Genomic DNA, 20,038 nt, shown 5'->3' on the forward strand with positions numbered 1-20,038 from the left:
TTTTTTTGCTTTATATTCATACCTTATATAAATTAACTTATGCTTTGCTGTTTACCTTCTTTTTTTATCGCTGAAAACAAATTGTAAAGCTTCTTTTGGTCAGGGATTTATGTCTCTTATCTGTAGTAGTGCTAGCTATCTTTCACAGGATCAAACATATTTGAGATCATTCTGCATAAAGCATAGTATGCCTGCATTTAATTTAATTTTTTCCTGACCTTTTTATTCAGTCTACAAATAAGAAACCTCGAAAATCTCCAGGAGAGAAGAGTAGAATTGAAGCTGGAGTTAGAGGAACAGGCCGTGGAAGAGCTAATGGGCACCCTCAGCAGAATGGCGAAGGGGAGCCTGTCACATTGTTTGAAGTGGTGAAACTGGGGAAAAGTGCAATGCAGGTAAATGTTCAGTGTTTTTATTTTATTTATAAAGCAACAGAGTCAATAACCTATGTGGAACCTGTTAGTGTATATATTGACATTTTATATACTCTTGTTGATTATGTGATCAAGAAGTTTATCCTTCCAGGCTTTTCTTTGTTTGATTGTTTTGTAAAGAGTGTCAGGAAAGGCATTTTGTTTAATAGTAAGATACACTTTAGATTACATTGTGTTGAGTAAAAAGACTTGCATATAATAGGAGCTGCGTAAGAGAATTTTTATTGCCTTAATATATTTTTTTAGAATTGGACTTAATGTAAGTAACATATATGTACTACAGAATATCTGAGAGAAGAAAGGGTATAAAAAAAATTTCTAAGTGGTGAATTAGGAATAACCACAATTAATATTTCATCTTTATTTTGTGTGTGTATGTGATCTTTTATAACCTTTTTACTCAGTTTTCTCTCCTCATTGACTCAACAAATATCATTAAATATTCTGCAAGAGCACATTTTTATTGGCTTCTTACTAATTTATTATAAGGGTAAATCATAATTATTTTACTATTTTTTTAGTATGTCTTTACTTTTTTTCATTAGTATAAAATTTATTCATTATTTGTGTTTACATCTCTACATCTTTTTTCATTTTAAAATATTAGAGGTGAAATTATTTAGTTTACAGGTGTTTCTTACCTGTGTGATACATAAATACCATGTTACACTCCAAAAAATTATACTAGTTTATCTTTCACCAGAAATGTAGCTAGCAGTTGGCTATTTTATATTTAAGAATTATTTGATAACATATGTGAAAATGATAATTCATTAATTTACATTTCTTTGATCATCAATGATTGATATGTTAAATCTTTTTATTTGATATTTATTTGCTCATTTTTGATACTTAATTTTCAATTCAAGCTTGAAATTTAGGTAATTTATGAAACATTTATTTTTAGAACTGAAAGCAGGCAACTTTTCATTAGTATACTTTGTATTTTTTACCTGTATTTCCTTTTGAATTCCTTAAGGGAGTATAGTGTTTATTGATTTTTATGTATGTTACCAGATTGATATGTTTAGGGGCGTCGGAATTTATGTGGGAAGGGAGGGAGGTGGAGTGAGTAGTAGGATGATGCTATGTGGTAAAAGAAATACTGAATTCCTAGTTATCCAAAGCAGTGGACAATCTATAAATTACAAGGTAATTTAAAAATAGATTGTGACCTTTAGACATTAAGCTTGACTATTTTTTTATTACACTTGAATAGAAAAATTAACGGTACAGAAATATTAACTTTTGAAACCTACTTTATTGCTTCCCGCCTTTAGGTGGAAATAGAAGCAGAAAAATGAAGGAAGTTTATTTTTATGTAAAAATTTTTAAATTTCATTTCAGTATTTTGCTTTTGATTTTTCATGTAAATATTTTATATTTGTATATGTAAAGATAATTTTAGTGCATATTGTATTAAAGCTCAGTACCAGCTTTATTTAATATGAACAAAATCTTTAAATTCAATATTTAATATGAACAAAATCTAGTCATCTATTTGAAGCAAAATAATGACTAATATAAGTTTTTGTTCATCTACTATGTACTATTTTTAAAAATTATTTATTTATTTATTATTTTTGGTGAGGAAGATCAGCCCTGAGCTCACATCCAATTTCAATCCTCCTCTTTTTTGCTGAGGAAGATTGGCCCTGGGCTAACATCCATGCCCATCTTCCTCTACTTTATATGGGACGCCGCCACAGTATGGCTTGACAAGTGGTGCGTCAGTGCATGCCCGGGATCCAAACCGGCAAACCCCGGGCCTCCACAGCGAAGCGTGTGCATTTAACCACTGCGCCACTGGGCCACCCCTGTACTATTTTTTTAATCTAGATTACTCTTCCCTAACTCTGTTTTATACTGTCATCCTCTGCTTAAGTTCTTTTGCATCCACATTTTATCAAAGGTAAAGATTAGTAGTCAGGACCGTGGGACTTTGCATAATTTGGTTTTAACCCACCTTTTCAACTTTTTCTCACTATTGCTCTATTGAAATCAGCCCCAAACATATTTTACTTTGGTATAATTTTTTTTTTTTTTGGTGAGGAAGATTAGCCCTGAGCTAACGTCTGTTGCGAATCCTCCTCTTTTTGCTGAGGAATATTTGCCCTGGGCTAACATCCACACCCATCTTCCTCTACTTTATATGTGGGATGCCTGCCACAGCATGACTTGATAAGCAGTGCGTACGTCCGCGCCCAGGATCCGAACCTGTGAAACCCGGGCCGCCGAAGCGGAGCACATGAACTTAAGCAGTGTGCCACTGGACCGACCCCCTTTGTTGTAGTTTTTTATTATTTGTATTATATTTTTCCTTCCTAGCTATATTCAAATTAATCTACAAACTTCTGTAATTATTTTTCACTCAATATTGTGGGTATTTTTCTATGAATTTGCCTTATAATTTTTAATATTTGTATACTACTCCCTAACATGGCTGGACCATGATTTATTTAACCAATTTTCACTTGAGCTGCATTATTCTTGAAAAAAGAAATAAGTATAATTAAGATAACTATTTAAGAATAGTTTTATTCTATTAAAAATAGTACTTCTTTGAATATCCTTATCTATCCATCTGAAATGTATACATGGGAGTATTTTTGTAGCATATATTCATGAAAGTGGTTGCTGAGCAAAGGGAGTACATGTTTAAAAAATTGATAAGGGTCTTCTATTGAAAGGGGCACACTAATTTCACTGTTTATTATTTCCTCATTTCTTTTTTTTTTTTTTTTTTTTTTAAAGATTTTATTTATTTTATTTTTTCCCCCCCAAAGCCCCAGCAGATAGTTGTATGTCATAGCTGCACATCCTTCTAGTTGCGGCATGTGGGACTCGGCCTCAGGATGGACGGAGAAGTGGTGCCTCGATGCGCACCTGGGATCCGAACCCGGACCGCCAGCATTGCAGCGCGCGCACTTAACCACCAAGCCACAGGGCCGGCCCAATTTCCTCATTTCAAACATATAGTATTGATAGATAAAATATTAAAAAGACAATACAGAAATTAATGAGTTTAGAAAGTAAGTGTTTCTGTAGTTTATGTAGAAGAAAAACTACAAAGTGATGAACAGGATTGGGGTTAGGGTGGAGAAGCAGGTACTTGTAGCCAACAGTTTGGCTTTTGTGTGTTAAAAGGACTAAAAATATTTCACGAAGAAAGAGGAATAGAGTCAGGTTTACTTCACGAAGCCAGAGCCTAACATGAGTCTCCATACTAGTGAAGAGACTGAAGAACGCCACTGATAACTGCTGCGTAGGCTAAGACTTATGTTTAGGTGATCATATATCTCAGGTTACCCTTGTGACTCCCAGTTTATGCTTATCATCCGTGTAGTTATTAATAGACATTCCTTTAATACTCAAGAGGGTTCTAGTTTGGATAAAAACTTATACTAAAACTTCACTTATGGGAAATCAAGGGCTGAGGGAAGGGAGAGGACAGATATAGTCCTTATAATCAGAACCTGAATTGAAGTGTCTACATACTTGGTTGGTGACTGGGTCTGTAGAAATCCCCAATATTATTGTAGAGCAGGAAGTTCTAAGCTCACATTATGTGACCTAGTTTTACAGTGGAGTGACCAGGATGAGCAGAGGTAATCACAAAAACATTAGATTCAGAGGGATGAATAGTAAAAGAAATAAATAAGTATATTTAAGATGCTAGACAAAAGAGGGAAGAAATTCTAATACAAAAAAGGGGATAAACTTAAAATTTGTTTTACTGAGGGAAAAATAGCTACATTAGATGCCATCAAAGGGAGAATTCAGGAATTGGCATTCATTAAGCATTCATTTAGAATGTAGCCCAGAGAAATGTGAGTGATCTTGGTTTGGATTGAAGGGTTCCAGAATATACTAGGGGAAGAAATCAGAGGGAATTGAAGAGATACAGTTTTTGAGGAGATAATTTTGGAGAAATTTCCAGATACATTAGCTCATATCCAGAGTTTGTTCTCATAAGTGAGCAAGATAAGTGAAAATTACATAGCTATTAAAGGGATAGATAACTGCAGAATATTGAGGATTAAAAGAAAATCTTGAAATATTTCATCAAGGAATGCCAGACTCTGTCCTCTGACTACAATGTTGAGATACAGAAAATAAATTCCCCTTCTAAATTACATTATACTCACAAGAGTGAAAAAGGACTTTTAACTAATTCACGTGATGGAGAAGAAATATACAAAGTTGAAATGTGAATGCTAGTGAAAGTAATGTTAGTGAAAATATTGGGGCCAGCTAAGCACTACTTGGATAAATATACAGTCTAAATGTGTTAATAGGGCCGGCCCTGTGGCTTAGCGGTTAGATGCGTGCGCTCCGCTGCTGGCGGTCCAGGTTTGGATCCCGAGCGCGCACCGACGCACCGCTTGTCCGGCCATGCTGAGACCGCGTCCCACATACAGCAACTAGAAGGATGTGCAGCTATGACATACAACTATCTACTGGGGCTTTGGGGAAAAAAGATAAATAAATAAATAAAAATTAAAAAAAAATTTAAATGTATTAATATTAAAGTAGTAGAAACTATGAAAAGGAAAACAGCAAACTTAATTAGAAGAAAAAAATACAGGCATACCTCACAGATATTGTGAATTTGGTTCCAGAGTATCACAGTAAAGCAAATATTGCAATAAAGGGAGTCACACGAATTTTTTAATTTCCCAGTGCATATAAGAGTTGTCTAAATAAATGTACATACCTTAATTAAAAAATACTTTATTATTAAAAAAAAACACTATCGTGTGAGCTTTCAGCAAGTTGTAATCTTTCTTGCTGGATACAGTATCTGCGAAACGCTGTAAAATGAGGCACACCTATAAGAAAAAGTAGAATTGGAAATTAAATAGAAAAAGAAATGGTAGAAAAGGTCAACTAAATCAAAATCTTAGCAATTTGAGTTCAGTACTTTCTTTTTCTCAATTATTTTATTGAGGTCATATTGGTTTATAACATTGTGTAATTTCAGGTGTACATTATTATATATCAGTTTCTGTGTAGACTGCATCATGCTCACCAGCAATAGTCTAATTTTTATCCATCACCATACATATGTACCTCTTTAACCCTTTCACACACACCCCACCCACTTCCCCTCTAGTAACCACTAATCTGTTCTCTTTACCCATGTGTTCGTTTGTCTTACACATATGAGTGAAATCATATGGTGTTTGTCTTTCTCTGTCTGGCTTACTTCGCTTAACATCATACCCTCAAGGTCCGTCCATGTTGTTGAAAATGGGACGAATTTGTCTTTTTTATGGCTGACTAGTATTCCATTGTATATATGTATACCACATCTTCTTTATCCATTCATCCATTGATGGGCACTTGGGTTGCTTCCACGTCTTGACTATTATGAATAATGCTGCAGTGAACATATGGGTTCATAAATCTCTTTGAATTACTGATCTCAAGTTCTTTGGGTAAATACCCAGTAGTGGGATAGTTAGATTGTATGGTATTTGTATTTTTAATTTTTTGAGAAATTTCCATACTGTTTTCCATAGTGGCTACACAGGTTGCATTCCAACCAGCTGTGTATGAACGTTCCCTTTTTTCCACATCCTCTCCAACATTTGTTACTTTTTGTCTTGGTAATTACAGCCATTCTGACAGGTGTAAGGTGATACCTCACTGTAGTTTTGATTTGAATTTCCCAGTAGTTAGTGATTTTGAACATCTGTTCATGTGCCTGTTGGCCATCTGTATATCTTCTTTGGAAAATTGTCTGTTCGTATCCTCTGCCCATTTTTTGATAGGATTGTTTGTTATTTTGTTGTTGAGTTGTATGAGTTCTTTATATATTTTGAAAATTAACCCCTTGTTGGATATATGATTTACAAATATTTTCTCCCAGTTGGTGGTGGTTTATCTTTTTGTTTTGTTGATGCTTTCCTTTGCCTTGCAGAAGCTTTTTAGTCTGATATAGTCCCTTTTTTTCTTTTGTTTCCATTGCCTGGGTAGACATGGTATTTGAAAAGATGCTGCTAAGACTGAGGGCAAAGAGTGTACTGCCTATATTTTCTTCTGGGAGCTTTATGGTTTCAGATCTTAAATTCAAGTCTTGAATCTATTTTGAGTTAATTTTTGTGTATGTTGTGAAAGATAATGGTCTACTTTCATTCTTTTGTGTGTGGCTGTCCAGTTTTCCTAACACCAATTTTGAAGAGACTTTCCTTTCTTCATTGTATTTCTTGGCTCCTTTGTTGAAGATTAGCTGTCCATAGCTGTGTGGTTTTTATTTCTGGGCTTTTTGGTTCTGTTCCATTGATCTGTGTGTCTGTTTTTCTGCCAGTACCATGCTGTTTTGATTACTATAGCTTTGTACTATATTGAGTCAGGGATTGTGATGCCTTCAGCTTTGTTCTTCTTTCTCAGCATTGCTTTGGCTATTTGGAGTCTTTTCTTCTTCCATATAAATTTAGTATTCTTTGTTCTATTTCCGTGAAGAATCTCATGGGGATTCTGATTGGGATTGCATTGAATGTGTAGATTGCGGTAATGTGGACATTTTAACTACTTTTATTCTTCCAATCCATGAGCATGGATTATCTATCCATTTCTTTATGTCGTCTTTGATTTCTTTCAGTAATGTCTTATGGTTTTCATTGTATAGGTCTTTCACCTCCTTGGTTAAATTTATTCCTAGGTATTTTATTCTTTTTGTGGTGATTGTAAACAGGATTGTATTCTTGAGTTCTCTTTCTGTTAGTTTGTTATTAGTGTATAGAAATGCAACTGATTTTTGTAATTTGATTTTGTACCCTGCAACTTTGCTGTAGTTGTTGATTATTTCTAATAGTTTTCTGGTGGATTCTTTAGGGTTTTCTATATATAGAATCATGTTGTCTGTAAACAGTGCGAGTTTCACTTCTTCCTCTCCAATTGGATACTTTTTATTTCTTTTTCTTTTTTTTTTTATAATTTTTATTTATTTATTTTTCCCCCAAAGCCCCAGTAGATAGTTGCATGTCATAGCTGCACATCCTTCCAGTTGCTGCACGTGGGACGCCGCCCCAGCATGGCCGGAGAAGCGGCGCCTCGGTGCCAGCCCGGGACCCGAACCCGGTCCCCAGCAGCGGAGCGCGTGCACTCAACTGCTAAGCCACGGGGCTGGCCCTCTATTTCTTTTTCTTGCCTAATTGCTCTGGCCAAAACCTCCAGTACTATGTTGAGTCGGAGTTGCAAGAGTGGGCACCTTTGTCTTTTTCCTGTTCTCAGAGGGATGGCTTTCAGTTTTTCAACACTAAGTATGATGTTAGCTATAGGTTTTTCATATATGGCCTTTATTATGTTGAGGTACTTTCCTTCTATATGCATTTTATTGAGAGTTTTTGTCATAAATGGATGTTGGATCTTGTCAGTAGCTTTCTCTGCATCTATTGAGATGATCATGTGATTTTTATTGTTCATTTTGTTAATTTGGTATATCACATTGATTGATTTGTGGTTTTTGCAGCAACACTGTGCCCCTGGTATAAATCCTACTTGATCATGGTGTATGATCCTTTAATGTATTGCTGTATTTGGTTTGTCGATATTTTGTTGAGGATTTTTGCAACTATGTTCATCAGTGATATTGGCGTGTAATTCTCCTTTGTGTTGTCCATATCTGGTTTTGGTCGAGGGTGATGTTGGCCTCATAGAATGAGTTAGGATATGTTCTGTCTTCTTCAGTTTTTTGGAATAGTTTGAGAGGTTAAGTATTAAATCTTCTTTGAATGTTTGGTAGAATTCTCCAGAGAAGCCGTCTGGTCTTGGACTTTGTTTTTTGGGAGGTTTTTGATTACTGTTTCAATTTCTTCACTTGTGGTTGGTCTATTACAATTCTCTATTTCTTCTTGATTCAGTTTTGGGAGGTTGTATGACTCTAAGAATTTATCTGTTTCTTCTAGGTTATCTAATTTGTTAGTGTATAGTTTTTCATAGTATTTTCTTCTAATCTTTTGTATTTCTGTGGTGTCCATTGTAATTTCTCTTCTTTCATTTCTAATTTTGTTTATTTGAGCCTTCTCTCTTTTTTTCATAGTGAGTCTGGCCAGGATTTTGTCAGTTTTGTTTATCTTCTCAAAGCCAGCTCTTAGTTTCATTGATCCTTTCTACTGTTTTTTAAGCCTCTATTTCATTTATTTCTGCTCTAATTTTTGTTATTTCCTTCCTTCTGCTGACTTCAGGCTTTGTTTTTCTTCTTTTTCTAGTTCTGGTAGGTATAGTTTCAGATTTCTTATTTCAGATTTTTCTTGTTTGTTGAGGTAGGCCTGTACTATAAATTTCCCTCTTAGAACTGCTTTTGTTGCATCCCATAAGAGTTGGTATGTTGTATTTTCATTTTCATTTGTCTCCAGGTATTTTTTGATTTCTCCTTTGATTTCTTCATTGATCCAGTGGTTATTCAGTAGCATGTTGTTTAGTCTCCACATATTTATGACTTTCCCAGCTTTTTTCTTGTAGTTGATTTCTAGTTTCATAGCATTGTGGTTGAAAAAGATGCTTGATATGATTTTCATCTTAAATTTATTGAGGCTTGCCTTGTTTCCTGCCGTATGATCTATCTTTGAGAATGTTCCATGTGCACTTGAGAAGAATGTATCTTCTGCTGTTTTTGGATGTAATGTTCTATATATATCTATTAAATCCATCTGGTCTAGTGTTTCTTTTAAGTCCACTATTTCCTTGTTGACTTTCTGTCTGGATGATCTATCCATTGATTTAAGGGGGCGGTGTTGAGGTCCCCTACTATTGTTGTGTTGCTGTTAATTTTTCCCTTTAGGTCTGTTATATACTTTGGTGCTCCTGTGTTAGGTGCATGTGTTATTTCCTCTTGGTGGAATGTCCCTTTTATCATTATATACTGCATTGTATCATTATATATATCATTATGTACTCTTTGCCTCTCATTGTATTTTTTTTTAAACTTTTAATTAATTAATTAATTAATTTTTTTGTGAGGAAGATCAGCCCTGAGCTAACATCCATGCCAATCCTCCTCTTTTTGCTGAGGAAGATTGGCCCTGGGCTAACATCTGTGCCTATCTTCCTCCACTTTATATGGGACGCCACAGCATGGCCTCACAAGCGGTACATCGGTGCTCGCCTGGGATCTAAACCCGGGCTGCCAGCAGCAGAGCGTGCACACTTAACCACTGTGCCACAGGGCTGGCCCCTCTCATTGTCTTTTTTATCTTGAAGTCTGCTTTGTCTGATATAAGTATGGCAACACCTGCTTTCTTTTGTTTGCCATTTGCTTGGAATATCATCTTCCATCCCTTCACTCTTGAGCCTATGTTTGTCTTTAGAGCTGAGATGTGTTTCTTGGAGACAGCATATTGTTTGGTCTTGTTTTTTAATTCATCCCACCACTGTGTGTCTTTTGATTGGGGAATTCAGTCCATTTACATTGAGAGTGATTGTTGATATATTAAGGCTTAATACTGCCCTTTTATCTCTTATTTCACAGTTTTTCTATATTTCTGTTATTTCTCTTCCTTTGTATTTGTGACTGCCATTTTAGTTTGGGCATTTTCTGTGATGGTTTTCTCAGTTTTATCTTTATTTTGATTTGTGACTCTGTTCTGATTTTTTATTTAGTGGTTACCGTGAGGTTTGTATGAAGGATCTCATATGAGATAGTCCATTTTTGATAGCCTCTTATCTCCATTAGCCTAAAGAGGTTACATGTGAGGACTTCTGAGTTTATTGTTGTCACAAATTATTCTGCTTTGTATCGTGAGTTTGTGACTATGTTGAAGTGTTTATGTTATTTTTCATGCGTTCCTTTCTTTTATCTTTTATGCTGTAGTTAAGTATCTGCTCACCTATTCTGATAGAGAGCTGCAATTTTCTGATTTTGTCTGTTTATCTCCTTGTTCAAAGTTTTGTAAATTTTTGCCTTTTTGTTTCTAGTATGAAAGCTTCCTTCATCATTTCTTGTAAGGGAGGTCTATTGGTGATGCACTCCCTCAGCTTTTGTTTATCTGGGAAAGCTTTTATTTCTCCATCGTATCTAAAGTATAAATGTTGCTGGATAGAGCGTGTTCTTGCTGAATGTTTTTGTCTTTCAGTATTTTGAATATATCCTTCCATTCTCTGCTAACCTATAAAGTTTCTGCTGAGAAATCCACTGAAAGCTTGATAGGGGTTCGTTTGTAGGTTGTTTTCTTCTGCCTTGCTGCCCTTAATATTTTTTCTTTGTCATTGACTTTTGCTAGTTTTACTATTATGTGTCTTGGAGAAGGCATTTTTTTTCATTGATGTAATTAGGAGTTCTATTGTCTTCATATGCTTGTAAGTCCTATTCCTTCCCCAGGTTTGGGCAGTTCTCAGCTATTATTTCTTTGAACAAGCTCTCTGCTCCTTTCTCCCACTCCCTCTGGCATACCTATAATCCTTACGTTGCTTTTCGTAAGTGAGTTGGATACTTATTGAGGAATTTTTTCATTTTTTAAAAAATCTTTTTTCTCCCTCATCTTCCACCTAAAGCATATCTAGATTCCTTGTCCTCTAATTCACTAATTCTGTCCTATTTTTATGGTTTCTAGATTATCTTTTATCTCATTAATTGTGTTCTTCATATCCAGAATTTCTGTGTATTTTTTTAAGGGCTTCAATCTCTTTGGTGAAATATTCCCTCTGCTCATTAATTTTATTCCTGAGCTCATTGAACTGTCTTTCTGAGTTTTCTTGTGACTTGTTGAGTTTATTTATGAGCACTGTTTTAAATTCACTGTCATTTTTATTATAAATTTCTGTGACTTCAGGACTGGTTGCTGGAGACCTTGTCATTTTCCTTGTGCTGTGAAGTGTTACTGTAGGTTTTCATGGTGTTTGGCGAACTGATCCTTTGCTGGCGCATTTGTGGTAGTATCAGGTCACAGATGCCACCTGCCATTGCTGGAGGAAAGCAAGAACTGTGTTTCTGATCTTGCCCCATTTGCTGGAAGTCGTGTGGATATGGCTGTTCCGCATTTGTGTGGGCTGGCCACAGCTGCTTGCTGGGTGGCTCTCTTGGGGGTGGGGCCTCTGTGCTCATTGGTGGGTTGCGCAGGCACCAGCTGGCACTGTGCTCGCTTGTGGTTTGGGTGAGCTGCTGTCCTTGGTGGGTGGGGCACCTTCGCGGGGGCTGAGTCACGGCCACTTGGTGGGGAGCATTCCCACTGGTGGGGCTGCTGGGGCACAGTGGGCGCTCCTGCAGGCCAGGCTACCCCTGTGAAGGCGATGTCATGTGTCCCAGGGTACCCCCACCTCCTCTTACCATCACACTGGCTTCTGTGCTTGGTGTGCAGGGCTCCTTTGTGGAGGCTGAGCTGCAGCCACTCAGTGGGGAGCATTCCCACTTGGGGCCACTGTGGCATGGTGGGCGCTTCTGTACACTGGGCTACCCGTCTGAAGGCATTCATGTTCAGGCTGGGCTGCTACTGCCTCCTCTTAGAGTCGCACTGGCTGCTTTGTGAGGACCTCTGACTTGACTTGCTGCTGCTGGGGCGGGGGAGAGGTGTGCTCACCTAGTTCCACTACTTCCTCGGGATCTAGTCCACCCACTTTCAGATGTATAGCTGCGTGGGTTTCTCAGGTGTCCTGTTGTGCTCTATAGGTATTCTCTATTGGTTAATGAATGTCCATTTATTTGTAATTTAGAGGGTGAGAGACAAAGGTAACAGCTCAGTCTGCCATATTGCTGACATCACCTTCTCAATACTTTTTTTAAGACCTTGAGGTTTTATCTCAGGAATGCAAGGATGGTTTAGTATTAGAAAATCTTTTAGTATAATATATCAAATAATCATGTTATGGGGGAAAAAACCTTATCCTTATCTGAATTGATGTAGAATGTTTAGAAAAATCATAGCTCATATTCATGATGAACAACAATTCTTGATGAGTTAGGAACAAGAGGGAAGTTCCTTAGCTTGGTAAAGGTTATCTCCCAAAAACCTATAGTTCATATGACATCATTTTTAACAGAGAAATTTAGGTGTATTCACAGGACCAAGCAGTAGAGTATTGACTACTATTCAGTACTTATAAAATAAAATAAGAAATAAAAACTCTAACAATTAAAAAGGAAGATACAGAATTATGTTTGTGCAGAATACAGTTGTCTATGTAGAAATTTCAAGATGAACTATAGTCTATTAGAACTAATGAGAGTGTTCAGCAAAATTCCTAGAGAGAAAATTAACATTAAAAAAATCAGTAGCCTACTGTATAGCAGTAATAACCAATTAGAACATGTAATAGGAACAAGAGCCCCCATTCAATAAAGTATAGGGATTAGGGAATAAAATTTTGTGTGGAACAGAATATAATACTATTTCATACTCATCATATTGAGTAACATAGAAATGGCTGGAAGATACTAAGAGTCAGTAAGGCCATAGAGTAGCAACCTAATACAAATCTGTATAATCCCTTTGGAGAAAATTTTGGCAGCATCAAGAAAAGTTGAGTGATCTATCCATTTTTCTTTCATTCAGTAAATATTTAATGAGTGCCTACACTGTGGGAGCCACCTCTTTTTCCTTTTTCTTTCTTTTCTTTTAACTGAGAATACTTGGATAAAATGCAGTTCAATTCCTAGCTGTAACCTCTAGAGAAATTTTTGTGTATGTTTATAAAGGAGGCAAATATGGGAGTTCTTATTGCTGCTTTGTTTGTAATAGTAAAAAAAAAAAAAAGTAAAAAAACCTAAATATCTATGAACAGTACAATTGGTAAATAAAATGTGGTGGATTCAAACACTTAAATACACTGTAGCAGTTTTTTTTTAATGCTTAATAAATTTTTTTTAATTTGTTTTTTTATTGCAGTAACATTGGTTTATAACATAAATTTCAGGCATACATCATTATACTGCTATTCTGCATAGACTCTGTAGCAGTTTAAATGAGTGAACTAGAGCTCTGGCTATCATGATGGGTAAAGTATAAACACATACATAAGATTATATAATGACTTTATATTGATTACTTACTGAGAAGTTAGGAGAAAGAATGGGACTAGACAGTTGTATATGGGGAGCTACAGCTGTAACTGAAAAAGAAGCAAAAAGGAACAAATATGGCTGTAAAATATTGTGTTGTTGAAGGTGAATGTTCCATACCTTCTTGTCTTTTTTATTATTTGAAATAAAAATAGATAAGTGTCTGAAATGCTTCCCAAAAGGATGGCTTCTATAGTCAGTATATTTGGAAAATAACTATATCACTTCCCTTTTGGAGAGGTACAAAATGTGAAGGCTTTGATAAGATTTGTTTTAAAGAACCTGGTTTCTTTTGTTTATCCAGCATTCTACAAACCCTTGATTCCTATGACTGTTTATGACTGTTCTTTCTTTTTAGTCTTTTCTCCCTATGAGAACTGTAAAGAATCAGTTTCACTAGCTTCATAGATACTTATTATGTACTTCCTATAATCAGAGGCTGTGCTAGATATAGATGGTTCCTGTAAGTACAGAAATAAAGCCACAGCTCTGCCCTCATGGAATATAGTCTCTTTAGAAATAGATATTAGAGAATACTTTAGTAAGAGAAACATACATGATTGAAAACACTGAAAATTCACTTAGGCCTGTCTAGATGACAAGGTCATAGAAGACTTGCCTGAATAGATAAAACTTGAACTGAGACTTGAAAGATGAGTAAGAGTTAGCTAGGTAGTAGCAGAGGGTATTTCTTATTTATAGTAGAAACAGGACATGCAAAGATGAAATCTGTACTCTGACCATAGAGGGCGTAAGATGCACTAGTAAAAATAGAGCTAAGAGAGAGGCTAGATTCTGAACATTGAATGTTTTGACTTTTTGTGAAGTTGCTGGCATTTTAGAAAGAAAATGATTTGATCATATTTGCTTTTTTAGAAAGACCTTCTGGAAGCAGTTTAGATGATTTGAGGAGTGTAAGGCTGGAATCAGAGAGACCAGTTAGGAGGCTTTTTTTTATTGTGAGGAGGACTAGCCCTGAGCTAGCATCCAATGCCAATCCTCCCCTTTTTTTCTTGAGGAAGATTGGCCCTGAGCTAACATCCATGCCCACCTTCCTCTGCTTTATATGGGATGCCGCCACAGCATGACTCAACAAACGGTGCGGCGGTGTGCACCCAGGATCCGAACCTGTGAACCCCGGGCTGCCGAAGCGGAGCGTGCGCACTTAACCGCTTGTGCCACCGGGCCGGCCCCAGGAGGCTTTTTTTTTTTTTTTTCGCTGAGGAAGATTGGTCTTGGGCTAACATCCATGCCCATCTTCCTCTGCTTTGTGTGGGACGCCACCACAGCATGGTTTGATAAGCAGTGCATTGGTGCGTGCCTCGGCTCCAAACCTGCGAACCCTTGGGTTGCGGAAGCGGAGTGCACACACTTAACCGCTACGCCACTGGGCCGGTCCCTAGGAGGGTTTTTTTTAACTGATCCAAGTGGGAAGTAATGAAAACTTGAATTTATAGAGTGTCAGTGAGGATGAAGAGGAAACAACAAATTCTACAAATATTAATGATTCTGAAAGATGAGAAAGAAGAAGGAATCTAAGGTTATTCTTAGTTGTTTGTCTTGGTGGTGTTCACTGAAAGAAAATTTGCAAGAGTATAGTTGTTGAAGGATGGGTATGGGGATAGTTTGGTTTGGACATTTTGAATTTTAGATGTGTGACACTGAATACATGTTGAATTTTGGAACATTCAAGGTATTTATTTAATCTGATATTTGTTGCTTTAGTAGTTATGAGTTAGTAGCATCTAAATGAATTTCTGTAATCCATTGGTATTTGCATTTTGTACCTCTAGATGTCAACTGGAAAAGTTGGACTATAGTTTATTTATTCAACAAAAATTCATTGAGAGCCGATTGTTTCAGGCATTGGGTTAGATGTAAGACATACAATATGAACTAAACTTGTCTGACCCTTGCCCTCATAGACTTCCTAATCGTAGAAGGGAAAGGAAATCCTCCATACTAAGTAGATGATCTGTTAATATGTCATTACAAACTGTTGATTAATGCTAGGAAAACTCCCTTTGGATTTAGTGTACTGATAATAATAACTTATGTGGATAAGGAATTGGAGTCAGCCTATAAATGAGGTAGACTTAATGACACAATTTGATCTTCTGTTTGCTTTTAACAGGTGACTCTGAAGGTAAAACTGATATTGTCCATTTAAGTATTATTGGGAAAGACATGGGTGTCTTAGTGGATGGTCTGCAATCAGTCATTCTCTCTGCTTTAGGGAGGAAGCTTTGTTCTGATGTTAAAGAAAACTATGAACTTTTATAGGACATTGATTTCTTTTAGTCCCCAACTTACAAATGGGTTTGATACCAAATCTCAGCATAGCAAATGCAGAAGTATTCTCCCCCAAGATTTAGCCTCTATGACTACACCAAGGAAAGCTTATTGAAATCTCACCTGTTAGCTTGTGTTTGAACTGACAGTTACATAGTGACTATATGGGAATGGTATGCATTTCTGAGCCATTAATAGAGTGAATAAAAATGTTTATAATAATTTTTAAATTTCTGAATGTTCACTGAAAAGCTTAAAAGTTTGAAGAAGTATGAAAATGGCTGAAGAATATCTAAGAAGTGTGAGTAATTATAAAAGAAATGCTAACGAGACATTAGAGGGGAAAACAAAATATACTATTGACTGAAATGAAACTTGATAATAAAAATGGCCAGAAAATATTGAAGGAAGGAAATACTGCAGTGAAGATGAGGAGTAAAACCTTACAGAACTAAACGAATATAAGTACTTGAATAGAATCAATATATGAGTGTAATACAAGAAATATGTGTTCATAGCTGTGAGTGCTGCAGTGCAGGATATTGGGTATAAGATTTAAAATCGTATAATAAAATATTAAAATATTCTTTCTGATTTTTAACAACATCATAATAAATTTAAATTTAACATAAAAAAGCGTTTAGATTAAGTTTAGCTGAAGGTAGAAGTAGAAAACTGAAAATAACAGTTGTTTAAACTAGATATTTTATTTCTTTCTATGTAAAAGATCATAGTTGGTCTTTTCCATGGCAGCAAGTAGATTGTCAAATAATTGAAATTGTTAATGTTTAATAATCATTACAGTATACATAATCATAACTTCAGCAGCTGTACATGTTGATTTTTTCAAAATTGCATTTACATACAAAAAAAGGAAGAAGCTGTTAGGGCAACACAATTGTAGACTCTCATGCAGGCAGCAGACATTGGTGCCTGTTCTAAGCCTCATGAATATCATTCTGTCCTGTCCAGTTCTCATTCTTCTGTCCTGATCCAGGTGGGGAGTCTGGGCCTAATGTTCCTACTACTGGCGACAGCGAGCCACATCCCACTTCATGTGTCCCATGAATAAGTTGATGTTTTGGGAGTTGGGGTGGAGGGTGAGAGTGCTGCTGGTGCCAGACACTGGGCTCTTGAACTGAACTGCTCTGTTCTAGACCCTCTTAGTTCCTGCAGATAAAGGTGTGCGTGAGTGGCCACAAGAGTGGCCAGAGCCTGATGAAGCCTAGCAAGCATACCTTTGTGGATATTGATTGCCGGTACAACCCCAAATGTAACAGAAATGGTGTTTGAAGGCCCAGCAGTGCAATCAGATGTCATTGAGCTGGTGGATGAGCCTGATGGGCATCCATGGTTTGCAACATCATCACTCTTGTTGCAAAAGCAGTACTACCAGGATGCTTGTGTCTTTAAACTCAGACTGGGAAGCTGAGCTGCACTGGCTCTTTTGTGACGGCTGCTGGCTACATTCCAAGTACATACTGGTTGTGCACTACGGGCAACCCACTGTTTATATTAAGCAGCAGCAGCAGACCTCTCAGAAGACTGCTGATGAGATGGGCATTGCTGGCTCTACCTATTTTGAGAGGAGGGCTAGGGATGAATTATTCTTTCTGGGTGATAGCAGTCTCAATATTCACTTCCATGGAAGTCCCCTACTGGTCATCTCTACATGATAAGAAATCCACCCCCCGCCCCAGCCCCCTATAAAACATTTGACACCTAGCCGCAGTGTTGTCATTGTGGTGGTCCTGGTGACCATTGTTGCTGACATTGCATTTCTGGTGATCACCATTAGGAGGAAGTTGGGGAAGTACAAGAACATAGGGATCAAGGACTGGGAGAGTTTAATATATAACCCAGCATAGGTCTGTAGTGGGGAGGGTCAAAGGATAGGATTCAGGACCACTTCAGGGTGAGACTTGATTCTTGGCCTAAAACAGGTACTTCCCCTACCACCATCTCCTTCCCTCCCTCCCCCTCCATCCTAACAGTTCTGGTCCTAGGGTTACCTCTCTTTCTGTCTTTATATCCCAACCTCTCTTGAAGAATTATTTCTAATAGTATTCCTTTTTTCTCTTGGTCCAGGGACAAAAAGGCTAACTTTGTAAAGTAAAGGTAGACACAAGAGGTCTCCAGTAAATGATAACTTTGATTATGTATGACATCCCAGGATCATTTAAAAGTGATGGAATACCTTTTGAAGGCTTATGAGTTTAAGTGAGGAACAATGCTTTTCTTTCTTGAGTTTGAGTTACTTTGACTAGCTCTGTCTCCATTACGAAGGAAAGAAGAGCATCTTCATCCTGAATTATTTACTAGGTTATTGTGGTCTTCCTGATGAGAAGAAAATTTGGCTTTATTTGGACTTGTGTAATAGCCACGCTACTCTTGTTATACCACCAACACATATGCTTCTCACTTAAAAGGGAATCATAGTTGCCTCAACACATTTTTTTTGGAGAGGAGACTCTGTCCAGAAACTGTCACTGTTGATTCTCCAGCTCACTCTTATTATAGCTGATATTAGAAATGTTTTATTATATAAAAATGTTTGTACAAATTTTGTCTTTGGTAATTTTTGTGACTTTCTTAATATAACAAATTTAATAGAATTTATGAAGAAGACATAAAGCAAAAGATAGAGTTTGAACTTGTATCAGATTATGCCCCACTAAAAAACAACTTTTTTGTTTTTTTGATCCTGGGGGAGTTTGTACATAAGAGGCAGATGAAATAAATGGAACTTCACAAATACTAATTGGATAAATGAAGTAGTTACATCAGTCAAGTTATTATCAAACTAAGGCACATATCTTAGAATCACAGTATCTTAATTTGATCTTCAGAAATGTTCAGATTTTATAGCCCATGGTTTTCCCCCCAAATGATTATATGTTTTACAATCATTTTTGTTGATCTCTTTTAGAGATTCAGCTGGATTACCTTTAAACTCCATTGTTTAAGCTCCATGGTCACATGTCATCTCATGCATATCTTAAACTGACATTTGGAACTGGTCCAGGATATTTCACAGTCAGTTTAGTGCCTTAAAACTCTTAGGTTATTGAAGAGCAACAGTAAGAAAGTCTAAACATAAACTGCATTTCTTCCAGTTTTTTGTGTTTAGTTATATAGTATTTTAATTAAGTTGTTTTCTGTTTCTCAAAGGTATGTGTATACTTGCATATATCTACTGATTACCAACCCCGGTAGAAAAATGAGCGAGGAGAGAATTGTTTTGCTCTTTGAGCAGTGTGTTAATGTATTTATGAGAAAAGATGTTGACATAAAAATGATTTGATAAATTTCTGATTCTCTCTGAGTTTGATTATCTTTAACTCTTGCTTTAGCCTAATAACACGTGTGATTAACTGTAAGCTAATTTTTTTAAGCACTTGAGTCCTGATTTCTCCCTCTTTTCTAGAATGAAAAGTAATATGTAGAATATACACAGTGTTTTAGGGCAGAAGATGTAAACTGCTTATTTCATTTCATAGCTATTTGCAAATCTTCAAATGATAGGTTAGTATTTACTTGAGTGAGTTTTTGTTTTTTCACGTAATTAGAGTATCTCTCTGAAATTAATTTTGTGGCCATTTTAACCTGTGCTCAGCAATTCTAGCAGCTACATAGAGTAATACTACATGCTATAAAAAGTAAACTTCAAATTGGTGGCTTATCATGATAGACATTAATTTCTCATTTATGTAACTGTCCAATACCAGAATTAGTGGTAGACATCTTTCCTTCATATGCTGATTCAGGGCTCCATGCTCCTTCCATTTTCTGGCTCCTCTTTCCCCTAGAGCCTCAGTGTTGTTTGCATTCATTGGGTGGAAGAGGAGAGAGAATGGAGCAGTACCTACTTTTTAGAAGCTTTTGGCCCCTCTGTTTACATTCTGTTGATGGTAACTTACCACATCCTAAGGTGAGCTGGGTAATGTAGTCCATGGCTGGGTAATTGCTTCCCCACTTTAGTGCATACTGTGGAAGGGAGAACACAGATTTGCCACACTATGGTTGCTTTTAGATAATTAGAGGGAAGGTATGCATAAATATTTTGATTTTGTTTAATTTCTCCAAAACACAGTAGATTATAGTGCTAGGAAAAGAGCATTAACTGCCTATAAATTATAAAGTTCTAAAGGAAGTTAGGAACTCTAATTAGGAATTTTCATAGCCTCTATAGAATTATATCCAAAGGTACCTGCTATTTTTCACGTTTAGCTTTTGTAAACACATTGCCGTTGTTACTTTTTGTGTGCTTGCTGATGTCAAGCTTGTGGCTTTAAATTAACTTGGGTTTTTCAGA

General features: G+C 36.5%; 1 protein-coding gene across 4 annotated transcripts in view; it reads left to right on the forward strand.

Moving 5' to 3' along the window:
- STAG1 (STAG1 cohesin complex component) overlaps positions 1-20,038 on the forward strand; it is a 354,666-nt gene that overhangs the window by 122,846 nt on the left and 211,782 nt on the right. For 3 of the 4 annotated variants that reach the window (XM_004419341.2, XM_087430526.1, XM_004419340.3), the window contains exon 4: positions 231-395. In XM_004419341.2, the coding sequence (XP_004419398.1) occupies positions 231-395 (165 nt within the window). Of the gene's footprint in view, positions 1-230; positions 396-20,038 lie in introns of those variants that run through there. The other variant, XM_087430527.1, reaches the window with a different exon arrangement.

This window comes from Ceratotherium simum, chromosome 5 (assembly GCF_057802395.1).
Source record: "Ceratotherium simum simum isolate JZ-2026a chromosome 5, ASM5780239v1, whole genome shotgun sequence".
NCBI classification, from domain to species: domain Eukaryota; kingdom Metazoa; phylum Chordata; class Mammalia; order Perissodactyla; family Rhinocerotidae; genus Ceratotherium; species Ceratotherium simum.